At 46.6% G+C, this 13,336-nt stretch overlaps 1 protein-coding gene across 12 annotated transcripts in view; it reads left to right on the forward strand.

Annotated features, from left to right (window-relative positions):
* camk2g1 (calcium/calmodulin-dependent protein kinase (CaM kinase) II gamma 1) overlaps positions 1–12,949 on the forward strand; it is a 30,510-nt gene extending 17,561 nt beyond the window's left edge. For 2 of the 12 annotated variants that reach the window (XM_088285264.1, XM_088285265.1), the window contains 10 exons: positions 3,467–3,507; positions 4,049–4,132; positions 5,385–5,429; positions 5,529–5,574; positions 5,733–5,810; positions 8,371–8,514; positions 9,227–9,302; positions 9,395–9,489; positions 9,820–10,056; positions 10,232–12,949. In XM_088285264.1, coding sequence (XP_088141390.1) covers positions 3,467–3,507; positions 4,049–4,132; positions 5,385–5,429; positions 5,529–5,574; positions 5,733–5,810; positions 8,371–8,514; positions 9,227–9,302; positions 9,395–9,489; positions 9,820–10,052 — 842 coding nt within the window. In that variant the 3' untranslated portion in view covers positions 10,053–10,056; positions 10,232–12,949. The remainder of the gene's footprint in view (positions 1–3,466; positions 3,508–4,048; positions 4,133–5,384; positions 5,430–5,528; positions 5,575–5,732; positions 5,811–8,370; positions 8,515–9,226; positions 9,303–9,394; positions 9,490–9,819; positions 10,057–10,231) is intronic. The other 10 variants (XM_088285267.1, XM_088285270.1, XM_088285269.1 and 7 more) reach the window with 6 other exon arrangements.
* Positions 12,950–13,336: the final 387 nt, after the last annotated feature.

Raw genomic sequence — 13,336 nt, forward strand, 5'->3', positions numbered from 1 at the left:
CCAGGTGTGGGCAAACTAGGGTCCGGGGGCCAGATGCGGCCCGTTAAACATTTTAATCCGGCCTGTCGAACTTGAAATAAATTAAATGAATAAACCTTAACATTTTATTTTCTAAATACTGTGGTTTTCCAAAGACATATATGATGTTGTAATGCTTTTGTTCGCGTTCATTTAAAATTAAATGTATTTTTTTTCTCCGATGAGGTGAGGTTGCCAAAAGACTCCATCCATCTGCTCTGTCAAATTTTAGAACCCATTGTGGCCCACCAATCAAAAAGTTTGCCCACCCCTGGTTTAAACTGTGGTTGTACCACAAACATAAATATTCAATATTTCAAACTGAACTTGTCTTAGCCTTCAAAATAAATGGCTTTGAGAAGCACGTCTATACGGACATGCAAAGATGTTGGTCCACTTCAACATCCATCCATGGCACCGTTTACTACTTTCCTATTGGCCAGGGCTTTGCCGCCATCTTGTGACATGTTATAATGTCGCAAAAAGAGCACAGCAAAAGAAAATATGTGAGAATGAGTTGCACTTGGGAAATGCCATCAACCCTGTAGGTGAATTCATGAATAGCAAATTGTGAGAGGTTCTCTGTAGGGAAGTGAACTTTTCGGCGACATTCTAATTTATTGAGATGTACGTGGTTGTGTGTCATATAAGAGCCATATTGGCCTTCCCCAAGATGTCATATTTAATGAGTGGGACTTCTTTACTTTTTTGTCCAATTTGATCGAGTGCAACAAAATCACATTTAATGCTAATCAGTTCACCTGCAGAGCAATTTTTTTTTCACATCGACACCTCCCCTCTTCTCTAAATCTTGGGCTCTTCACCTCTTCACCCCCCTCTTTTACCCACCACCACCACTTCCGTCACACACCACTTCCATCTCCAGAAATGAGCCATGTCGCCACATCTGACAAGCTCCATCCCGACCTCCGGCTGACCCCCAGATGCCCTCCGAGCAGGCGTGCGCTTACGAGGACGGGCTCAGGGGCGGCAGGGGATGAGGAGGGGCGATGTATCCTGGGGGCGGGGAACTGACACTGCAGGGGGCCGGCAAGAGCTGGGTTGGCGTGCTGCCATCGTCGGACCTGGGTCTGCTGGGGAGGGATAAGATGCGGATGTTGGAAAGGGGGGGGGGGGGGGGATTCTGGGGGGGAGAGCTTTTGAAATGAAACGGAAGGTGGGCTTCCGGATAATTCTCTCGCCCCCCTCCTTCTCCTGTGATCTGTTTTAGTACTTGCCGCACATGCCTCCATGATGGAATGCTTGCATTCAGGGCTGAATCAGAGGTTGTGATTCATTTTTTTTTTTTCCTATATTCGATTAATATTTGGCCTTGTGGTGTTGACTAAAGTAGAAACATTTGATAAAAAAAAAAAAAAAATTGCCGTGGCAAGTGCAAAGTAGGTAGTAATTTTATTTAATTTTTTTATGCATTTTTTGTGTAAGGATTCAAGAGAGGCGGTTAACACGCTTGCCTCACAGTTCTGAGGTTTATTAATATGAATTATTTTGTCTTCATGTTTGAGCGCAACTATGTGAGAGGTTCGTGTGGATCGGGTTGCCATACATGTCTTTGTTAGAATCCGCAGCTGCAAGGAACTTAGCTTGAAAACGGTCTTTTATTATATTGCACTCCTACGCCCAATGCAACGAGTCATTCAGCCCGACTGCAATCCAACATGGAATACACAACGGCATTGATTCTCTCGAATCGGCAAGTACTAAAATCAGATGGCTCTCAAACCGCCGGGTGGGAATGTGCGCTGAAGGTCGGCGATTCCGATGGTGGCTCCATTAGATTTGAGTGCAGGACAATGTAGAGCACAGCGGGTTCTCCGTCACTGTTCTCTGCCTCGTGGGAGGATCTGCTTTGCTCTACACTGTGCGTGAATCGTAAAGCGGACTATAACACGAAAAGGGAGGCAGGTGTTGCTTTGGGAATGTCTGAGTGGTGCGCTGAGATTCCCGCGGGTGCTTGTGAAGGTTTGATTGTCAGCTGTGGAGCCCTTTAAAGGTTTGCGGGCTCCCTGGACCAAGTTGCCTGTTTTGTAAGTTTTTGTTTTTTTTTCTTCCCTCCCTCCTCCTTAATATAAAGTGTGACATGAGCTCTCTACTGTTTAGCTCTTGCATTTCCTTCCGCGCGGACGGTATCACTCATCACTGCAATCTCGCTGATTCTGTTAACGGCTTCCTTGCACCCCCCTTTTTGCAGACAGGAGCTCGGTGTGTGACAGCTTGAGCATCATGTTGCCTTTATTATAATTTTTTTTTATAAGCCTCAACGCCACACGAGTGTGCATTGTGTTCCATGCGGGAGTGTTTTTGCCTTGCTGCCTCTCGCATGCGTGGCTAATACAGTGGAACCTCTAAGCTCAAACGCAATCAGTTCAAGCCACTGGCAACTTTTGACTTTCAGATGAATCATGGGAAAGGAATTCACTCATTTCAGTGTAACAGCTTCATAAGAGGTACAAGCAGTTTTTTTTTTCTGGACTGATTAGGACAAGCGCATTATTATTTCAGTGCGTATACTAATGTGACATTCAATATTTTAGAGGTTCCATGTATTTCTTTGTTTCCGGGATGCGCCGTCTCTGCCGCTTTTAAATCCATCCCTTCCGAACTCTGCCGCCGCATTCTTAACTGTGGCGCATCTCCAAGAAGTGCGGCGAGGATTTTTATTTATTTTTTTATTTTTTTTTTTTTTTTTATAGCAAGCGCATGAACACGGCACCCAGATAGCCGAAGTATGCTGTGACACTGGTTATCAGGAATGTTTTTCTGCTGTTGCTGCATGGCAAGGTTGAGATAAAGATCAATTAAAAGCCTGGCGAACAATACAAAAGCATGACTTTCCACTTTTATTTTTTTATTTTTTTTGCCACCTTTCAACTCTGTGCCCCTTATCTTTGTTCTCCTGCGTCCAACCTCTTCCCCCCCCCACCCCCCACCCCCCGTCCCCGCTTTTCCTACTGGAAGGTAAGAAACACAATATTATTTTTGTGTGTCATAAGACCGTCGATTGAAAGGTGACCAGGGCCCTTTAAGAGAAATCAATGATTATACATTAAGCCAACTCGCGTCTCTCCTTTTAGTTGTGCTGGGGTCCTTCCTTCCAGACAGGAAATGGACTCAGGAAGTTTACTTTTGCGCTCAGGTTACTTCTCGCAACCCCAGGTGACGATGAATGGATTATGACGGGAATGTGTTTAGCAGAGGTTAGCCAACTGTACATCCCAGAGAGGAAAAAAAAAAAACCACGCGGTCGACATGTTTTGTAGGTTTGGCAATGGGTGATATCATCCCGACGTTTGCTGCCTTTGCATTTTTTCCCCACCCGTGAGAGTCGACTGTTCAATCCATCGCCAAATGTGAAACTTAATTTTCTGCCCGTTTCTCTCCCTTTCTATCCTCCTCTTCTCCCCCCTTTTCTCCTTCTTTTTCGCAGCATGCAAAAGTTTACTCAACAAGAAATCCGACTCTGCTAAGGTAAGTTTGTCACGTCACCATGACGCAAAGCCCCCCCCCGCCACTTTTCCTTCAAATTATTCTCAGAGTCGATTGTTCCTGTACCTGTTTTTAGCTCGCGTGTCCACTCGTTTTAAGTTGACTCTTTTGAGAAATCCGTCATGTCCCGAGACTTTTCTTTTGTTCCACCCCCTCGATGTAACAATCGGTCGTTGCTCTTTTTTTTTTTCTTTTTTTTTTTTTTTTTTTCACTTTTTCACCGCTCTCTTTTCCGCGAAATCCATCTTTGTCCGCTATTAAGCCTCATTCGCTCCTCCTGCCTACCTCTCTTCCGCCTCCTCCTGCCCCCGGGGTCTCTGTGCCGTTAAGTGGTCGAGGCATAGAGAGTTATTGAGGCAGTAAAAAGGATGATCTAAAGGCCATTCTGTGGCACTCACCCTCTCATTTGCCCTGTTAGCTCTCAACAGCTTGCGAGCCTTGACTAACATTAGCCCCATTTCCTCAAAGGCGTATGATTCTAATCTGTGTGTGTTCACTCTGAGTGTTTGCGTTCTTGTCCCAGCCTTCCACCAACAACAGTAAGAACAGTATAGTGAGCGCCATCAATGCCCTGAAAGACAGCAACATGGCAACCAACGCCCAGATGGTACAGTAGGCCCGCCGCAGTGTTGTCGGTCCCTGCATTCTAACGCAAACTCCCCCAACCCGTCCCTCACTCCCCACTAGTCGTTTGTAGTGCCATCATCATTGTGTTCGTGATTGATTGTCCATCCTTGTTCATCCATGCGCATGTGCTTCCTGAATTCAAAGAAAGATAAAAATATTGGGCCCCATCACTGGCGTAATACAAGGGTGGGTCTCTTTAATCTTGGGTGGGCATCAGCTAGAAATCGGTGAAGCAGAGGTTGGAAGGGGGTTGGTCCGCTCTTGGATGGGCAACATTCCGAGTAGGCCTGGGCATCTGCCCCGGAGCACCACTAGCAAGCACTCAGGGCGGGGGGGAAAAAAAAAAAAAAAGAAGAAAATTGGACGGGAGTTGGTGAGCATATGCATCTGACCCGAGGCAACCTTTGGCTGGGCAACATTCCAAGTAGGCCTGAGCGCTCACGCTTGCGCTTCACCGACGGGCACTTGGAAGAGGGAGGGAGGAAAAAAAAGAATTGTTGACCTGAAGCTTGAGCGAGCAACATTGAGTCACCCTGTTTGTTTCCAATGAGGCTAAAAAAAAAGAAATTTCTGCAAATCTAATGATGACTTGGAACTTCTTGCAAAGTATTGTGCCACCCGCCTCCAGCTTCTTGTATTTTCTGTTGGAATATTTATCTACTAATCCAGAAGAAGGGCATTTGCGTCCCATTACTTTCTGGGATACTGATGACATTTAAATGTCACGATGCACATGTTCACCTTGTTTTGATGTCAAACGAGAACCATCTCCAAGATGACGTCACGACAGAACTTTTGTCTGGGTCTAACTCGCCATGCCTCCTGATTTTTCTTCTCCAGCGTTAGCCCGATCAGTATTAAATTTTTCCGTGTAGCACATTCTGTCCGACTTGCTAAGCGGCCCTTCTCCTAACGTCACCTCACACTTTTCCCGTGCTCGCCTTCTCTTCTTCCTCCTTCGTAACCCGCTAAACCTGACCCTTGTGTTGTTGCGCTCTTATGGCATGTTGTTTATTTTTGATTTTTTTTTTTTTTTGGACAACTAGCACGCATTGCAACGTGTTGCTTACATAATGCGCAATCTGGTCTGTTTGTCAACTAAAGAGGAGAGGCAGGTTGCCTCAAATCTTTTAGTTTAGTTGAGTCCCGATGAACCCACGGATGAGGTGAACCGAACTAAGTTGAGCCGACCAGCAGGACTGATTTTTTTTTTTTTGTTTTTTGCGTGGCAGGAATCTCAAAGCACAGTGGTGCACAACCCTCCCGATGGCGTCAAGGTCAGATTCACGCATGTGTGGAAAAATGCAGTCGCTTCTCACCTGTGACCAGTTGCTTTAATACCTGTATCTTTTTTTTTTTTTTTTTTTTGCTTACAGGGATCAACGGAGAGCAACGCCACCAACGACGAGGAAGAAATGAAAGGTAGGCACGGTGCTCCCATTTGGTTATGACGGTTTTTTTATTTGCTCTCCCATCCGGCGAGGCGTGGTCATTTTGGGCAGCAGGTGTGCGGAGACACGCCCTTGACCGTGTGTTTGTACATGCATCGTACGCACGTGTGTGTGTGTGTGTTCTCGCAGACTGTTCAGCGCTGAGTCAGAGCAGCGCCACCGAGGAGATGCCCCCACTTCTGCCCTCACCTCAAAGCTCACCTGCCAGTAAGTTTGTTTTAAAACAGGAAGCTTTGCGGTGGAGCTAATAAGCAAGCCCCCTTAAACCTCCAAACCTCCCATCCAACAACCTCACTTCCCCCCCGCAACGTCCTACCTTAGCTACCTCTGGTCACCAGCAGTGATGTCTTGCACATTCACTCACTCTCACCCGCCAAGCTGCGGGTTCCCACTGCTTTTGGCGTTTCTATACATTGTATGCTTTTAGAGGGGGGTGAATTGATCACCGGTTTCCGGCAGCTGTTTGAAATCTTTAAGGGCTTGAAATTTCTGATGCGGCTTTGTTCGCAGTGTGAGAATATAAACTGGAACATAAACCTGTGCATAACATTTTTTCATTTTAATGTTTTTTTTTTGTTTTTTTTTTTGGGTGTGAAACATAAAACTGTCTCCTTTGCCGAGATTTACTCTTCTTTTCGCCCAATTCTGTTTCTCATTTTTTTCTTTTCGTATACAGATGGAACACATGAACAACCCACATTCGCGCATGCCCAAATTGCACATAAATCACTTCCCGAGCCTAATTATTGGGCAGCAGCAATGCACAAGTAAACGATAAAACATAAATAATACACACATTAAGCATTTAGTTGGCCTGGGTTGACTCTTGTCTCATCTCTAATGTTGCGTCTTTACACCATGTTTAACGGCCTTTTCTTTTAGTGTAGTTGACGTTTGCGGCAGGTGTTCCGAAATGTTTATGGCTGTTATTTCAACAGACATGGGTGTGTATGTGGCACACATCTGTGCGTTTTTATGACACTCGGGTTCACAGCTACCTGATACATTTTGCTTATCCCAATTACGACACTTGAGCGCAAAAAAAAAAAAAAAAAAACTGTCACTTGAACCATGCAATGAAAAAAACACTTGCTAATGTCATTTAGGTGGCCTAAAAAGCCGGAAAATTGAGCTTGATTTGGGGAAATTGTGTATGAACCCTGTGATCAATCATGATTCTGTCGCATAGCGTTGCAAGATTTGTCATAGGACAAAATAAATGTGATAGTTGCGTAAACCCGACTGGGCGGAATTTGGTTGACAAGGACTGATGGTGAAATCCTCACTCAATAAATTTGTCGGTTGACTTTGTCATTTGGATTTGATCAAGCCAAAAATGGACGGATTGTCTTTAATAGCTCAGTCCGTTTTCCCTCGCATATGTGCTGCTGCTGCTGCTGCTTCTCGGCATGGAATACAATAATTGGATCTTCCAGCCGGGGCCCGAGCCGCTCTGGCGGTGTCAGCGCGTTCCCAAATTGTGTCATGAAATGTCATCTTGACCAACTGTGGCTGCCTGAAAATTATATGGCAAGGGGGGCGGAGGGGGGGGGGGCTGTTGGACGTTAAGACCCTAACTTGTGTTGAGACCCTGTGGACTCCCGAGTACTCTCAGCTGTGGCATACACTCCTAACACAAAACAATTGAAGCCGTCACGGCCACTGTGGGAACCCTGAAGTGTGTGTGTTTTGAGTGTGCGCGTGTGTGCGTTGCATGATCACTGCATTTGACCCTCTTGTTCCTAATGTGACAGCTCCAGCTGGACGACTTCCTCACTCCCCTTGAACCCTCGTGCCCGGGAACCTTTTCATTATAACTTTTACCACTACTTTCTCCCCCAAATGCTCCGCTACTCTATTAATGTGTGTTTAATTTCTATATTTGTTTTTTTTTTAAGAGACATTTTAAGATCACTTGTTGCTAGGCATAATTCATATCACATTCATAACTGCCATCCAGTTCTATACCTGTGTTGCAATTGGTATCAATGTGGCAGGTTTTTTTTTCCACAAATGACTTTCTTCTGGCTTCCACTTGGCTGTAATGGCCTTGCACTTGTGGTTTATAGCGCCACCTGCTGCATTGGCATGCACTTGACTGCCTGCTTTTATCGTCGTATAATTTTAGAACATAGTCTTAATATCGTAACTCATCTCTATTGTATTCTGAGAGCTCCTTGCTAATCTTTCCCCCCCGTCTTGTCAAAAACACCTGCGCAACCCCGCCCCCACCTCTCTGAAAGGCGGCCCCTTACCCGCCGCAGGCAACGCCATCGTCGCCTTCTGTCCTTTCTGCTCAGAGGACACCGTTTCATCGTCGCGAGCATTAAGAGCAGAGTGCGCAGGGCCAGCAGTTACATGACTTGCACGTCATAATCGGAGCAGCGCTCATCCCGCTACCAGCTGCCATCTTGCCCCCTCCCAAATCTGTGTGTGTATCATTTGTTCTTTCAATTGGTAAATGAACGTTAAAAAAAAAAAAAGAGGGACTGGCTTAGTTTTTTTTTTTTTTATTTTACATGTAAAAAGGAAAAAAAATGACATTTCAGATTTTATAAACAAATTAGTCAGTCCCTTTTTCACCATTTGACTTTTAGTTGCCAATTGAAAAGGGAACGCACAAATGATTCTGTGCACCTTGTTTCTGACAAATCTTTCTTTTGCTTTGAACAGCATGAAATGAGCATTTCCGTGATTTCCATAACCTCTCGCTGATGTCCGTCCTTCCTTGCATGTGTGGGTGTTGACCCTCCATTGTGTGTTTCAGTACCACCGCATGATGTAAAGCGCATGGCTTGGAACAGCACGGCCAACAGCGACTCTGAACTGTGCTGCGCGCCCGCCGTCATCGTCACCACCGCTCCAGTAGGGGGCAACAACTCTGCCGCTGCTAAAAGCAACGTTAAGCAGAGTAAGAGCACATGCGACACTAACTGACCACCTGCCTGTCCGCCAGCCCACCACTACTAACTCCACCCCGTGCTGGCCACTGCGGTGCTCACCGTGTCTTGAAATACTTAGCCCGGTTCGAACCATCCATCGAGTAAAGGAAGAGTTGGCAAAGTGATTTCAGAGAAAAATAAGTGCAGTGTGAAAAGGGCTTACCCAGGCTTGAAACCAGGATTAAAGCTTGTATTTGACGCTCTAACCCTAAATGTGACTTCAAACCCTAACCTTGGCTTGAAACCCTACTTTGAAAGCAAAACCCTTTTAAACCACTGTTGACACCGTAATTCGTAAATTTAAAACCGAACCCAAAATTTAAGCCTGACTTGAAACCGTTTCTCAAAACTGGTCCCAGCATGCAATTGTCTGAAAAGATAAATCAATTTGTGTTCTGCCTTTTTATCCAACTTCAGATTGATTTAATCAAATAATTGATCACCACGACTGTCCAAATTCGTGTTCATTCCCTGACCAGTTCTTGTAGCTTTTGCTGTGATGTCCGATGACGCCACCTTGTCAGAGTTGCTCGGCCGGAGGCCTGCTGACGGCCAACCGACAGCCGGGACGTTGCAAAGAGATCGTACTCAATCGATGCCCGTCTCACTCGCTGAGCGAACCTCGGTAGCGATTGTTAGCAAGTGTGACCCGGTTTGTGTCCCCTTCTGCCGCATCCTCAGCCCGCAAGCAGGAGATCATCAAGATCACCGAGCAGCTGATCGAAGCCATCAACAACGGCGACTTTGACGCCTACACGTGAGTTCCCCCGCGCGCTTCGAGGCTTTACTTCTTACCGTCTCTGAGATTCTCACACCTCTTTGGTTTGGTCCCGATCGTTCCCCGCGCAGGAGGATTTGCGATCCCGGGCTCACTTCCTTCGAACCCGAAGCGCTGGGCAACCTGGTGGAGGGCATGGACTTTCACAAGTTCTACTTTGAAAATTGTGAGGTCACGCGCACATTCATACACACTGTCTGAATTTATTTTTATTTTTTTTAAACTTAACTCTTGCAACCCTACTTCAAATTCCTAATCCTGACTTTACTCTTTGATACACTGTCCCCTTGCACCCCGACCCTTAATTTGGGGTGGAGTAGAATCGCAAATTATTTTTCACACTAGATACCTCAATTCAAAATGCTAACCCTGACTTTGACACCCTAACATCCGGGCTTGAAACCCTACCCTCTCTATCTTTGCCTTTCACTATATTGATGTTCAGTAGTGTCTCTTGGGACTTGATCATCCCGTCCGTCTCTTTGCATGGGCGCAGTGCTGAGCAAGAACAATAAGCCGGTGCACACCACGCTGCTCAACCCGCACGTGCACCTGATCGGCGAGGACGCGGCGTGCATCGCGTACATCCGCCTCACGCAGTTCGTGGACACGGGCGGCCGCCCGCGCTCCAGCCAATCGGAGGAGACCCGCGTGTGGCACCGCCGCGACGGCAAGTGGCTCAACGTTCACTTCCACTGCTCGGGAGCGCCCGCCGCGCCACTACAGTGATCAGGTATGTCGTGTGGGACCCCTTGCCTACATGTTACCTTCTATCTCCTAAACCCAAACTTGAAAACCCAACCCTGGCTTAAAACCGTAATTGTTACCATTTGCCTGTACTTCACTTTTTTTGGGGGGGGGGGATACGAGAAAGTGACGTTGCGGCCTGGTGTCGTTTGTTCCCTCAGTGGTCCTGAGCCTCCACTGTGCCGGTGGAGGCGTTTTGGGGGGCAGTTTTTTTCCGGCGAGTGTGTTTGGGGGGCCCGACCCCCCCGCGTGGATCGGCTAGCGCCAGGAGCCCGGCCGGGCCAGACGGCATCCCTCTCCGCGACCACCAACCGACCCCCCACCCCCGTCTCCTCCTTTGACCCCGCGGGGGGGCGCTGGCCGAGCACAAGACAACGCCCGGCGCCCCCTGCCGCCCGCCCTACGCCGCCGCCGCCGCCCCCTCACCCCATGTGGGATGTGATGCATGCATCTTGGCGCCCGCCTGACAGTGGAGGGCGCGTCTTTGCCCTCCCGCGCCTCCCCTCGGCGGCCATCTTTGTTCAGCCCCACCCGCGCCGGACGAGGCGTCGCGGGGGAGAAGGCGACTTACACTTGTGACAGTTTATGAGTATGAGTTATGAATATACCGTGTAAATTATAACTTAGATGTTCCAGAAAACCACCAAAACCCCAGCAAGCATTTATCTTGTCTGTGTGATGAGGGATGAGCGGAGACGTTGACATTTGTCGCGGCATGGAAAGCGCTTGTGACCCGCAAGTTTACAAAAACGAGAGAACGAAGGGAACGTGTGGACGAGTCCGAGCGGGTGACGACGAAACTTGATATCATGAAGCACCAAAGTGTAGAACTTTAGGCTTTTTATGTGTTTGCCCCCCCCCCATCCACCCCCACACACACTTTGGAAAGCCAATTTAAGCTTGTGTTGTGTTTTTAGCGTCCTGTGACGAGCCTTTACCTCGGTTTATTTCAGTTTTTCCCCCCGTTTTTTCGTCTGACCGGCTTCGTTTTGAAAACTGCTTTTTAGAAGGGGGAGAAAAAAAATCAGAAGAGGGATTTTTATTGTGAGTTTTAAAATGCTTCCTGCGCACGTCCTGTCCTGTCTTGTCCGTATGCAGCATTGGGGGGACAGGTAGAAAGGCGGAACCGCCTCGCGTGAAGCGATTGCATGCGTGCACAGATCGCCTTGTCCTCGTCCGTCCTTTGCCTTCCTGTCCGTTTTTTTTCCTGTTGGGGCCTAGTTTGTTGCTTCTCACTGTGTAAATACAGTGTTTGTATAGATGTCTGTAGAAACGTGTATCATATGTACATCCATCCTGTGCACCTCAATTCTTTGTTCAAGAGAGTTTGCAGGTTCCATTTATTTATTTTATTTTTTTTGGGCCACCCCAAGTTTTTCATCCCGCCACTTTTTAAGTGTCACGCACGCCTGGTGCTGTGTAACATATCCGCCCCACAATGTTGTTTGATCTGTATTGCCCCCCCCCCCAAAAAAATATTGTTGTCCACACCATGTCACTATTTTGTGTAATTGACACCACCCCATAGTGTTGTGAGCCACACCGCCCCATAATTTTGTGATCTTCACCCGTCCCACAATGTTGCTTGATCCACGCTACCTTCATGTGGCGTGCACCTCCTCACGATGTTGACGAAATCTCCACTTGTCACACACACACTGTTATGTACACCCATCCCACTTTTTTAGGTGAGTTGTACTGCACACACAAGGTAGTGTGGTCTGCAGCGCTTTGCAAAGTTGTATTCTGCTCCCATCCCACAATGTTGTGATCATCACCCACCCTAGGTGCACCCGCCTCACAGTGTTGTGACCCAAACTGGCTCAAAATGTCGTGTAATACGCACAGGCCCAAAATGTTCTTATCCACAACCCCACTCCACAAAGTTATGCGTTCCAACCTCACAGTGTTGTGAGCCTTGACACCGCTTCCTTGTTTTGTGTGATCTGCACCCACCCCACAATGCTGTGTGCTCTTTTTCCCCTCACAGCTTAGCGCCTGTCTACCCCTCCTGACCTTTGATGTTGGCATCATTTTTTTATGCAACTTTTTGTTGTCAGTAGTCAACATTTTTTATTTTTTAAGGGGGGGGGGGGAATTGTCGTCGAGTTGCCAAGATGGAGGTCTGCACGTGACCCGCAGGAAGAGAGGCAAGGAACTGAACGCACGCATAGACACACATGCACGGATTTGATGACGATTGCGACCTAGAATCCGCCCCCTAGTGGTTTTAAAATGAATTGTGCCTGCTCAGTTTTGGAGGTGTGGGGGTGAGGGGGGGGGGTCTCTAAAAGAGAGAGAGAGAGAGCAGGAGCACTTATTATTATGCATGTTTCAGTTACGCATTTCTACCATGTACCTACCTGAATGACGATGGAGCTCTACTAGTGTTAATATTATGATGATGACAATACTTGCATCTTTTGAGATTTCCTCCATCTCGAATGTGACTAGGTGACATGAAAAATAAACTTTTTTTTTTTTTTAAATCAAAAAGAAAAAAAAAAAAATACAACAAACCGAAGGGGAAAAAAAAAAACAAGGATGCCGGAGCTTGGAATGAGGCCCTCAATGTTTATTTCCCCCTGCGTTGTTTATGGTATGATATTTGGGCTGCGCTTTTTTCTCTCCTAACCCCTTCCACACTCTCCGCCACCCTTACCTTTCCTTGCCTTACCTTTCCTTACCCAGCCTTCACGCGGACGCTGGAATTTTTTTTTTTTTTTTTTTTTGCATGATCATGATGTACAATGAAATAACAACCATTTGAATTGACGACTATAAAGTGTTTGTCTGAGTGTTAGTTGGTCTTCATCCTTAGCTTTGTTATTCTTCAGACTTGGATCTTGAAAGTATTTAATAAAAATACTATTTCAGCACCCCGCTCCAGACCCGTCACCCTCATTTGCGCCGGATTGGCGTCTTCTTTTCAATCTTGTGGAGTTCTTCTGACCTCCAGACCACGTGGACACCTTTTATTACCGTTATTACTTGAGTCAAAATGTGTTATTAATCAGTAATAGTGAGTGGATTTCTCTATACGTTACTTTAAGGACATTACTTAATGTGTCTGGGATGCTTATGTCAAGTGATTCAGAATTATAAAAATATTTCTACCTTGTGTACGACTTAGCCAAACATAAGAAGATTATGATCAGAAGATAATGTGAATGCAGCTCTGCTTACCTTTTGGCTTTGACACGAGCCCCCCTGCCGCAGCAGAGAAAGATTTTTCCAAAACAGTAATTTTGCTAATTTCACACTTG

Source organism: Idiotropiscis lumnitzeri, chromosome 20, assembly GCF_059441095.1.
Source record: "Idiotropiscis lumnitzeri isolate Australia: NSW breed Sydney's pygmy pipehorse chromosome 20, RoL_Ilum_1.0, whole genome shotgun sequence".
NCBI lineage: Eukaryota > Metazoa > Chordata > Actinopteri > Syngnathiformes > Syngnathidae > Idiotropiscis > Idiotropiscis lumnitzeri.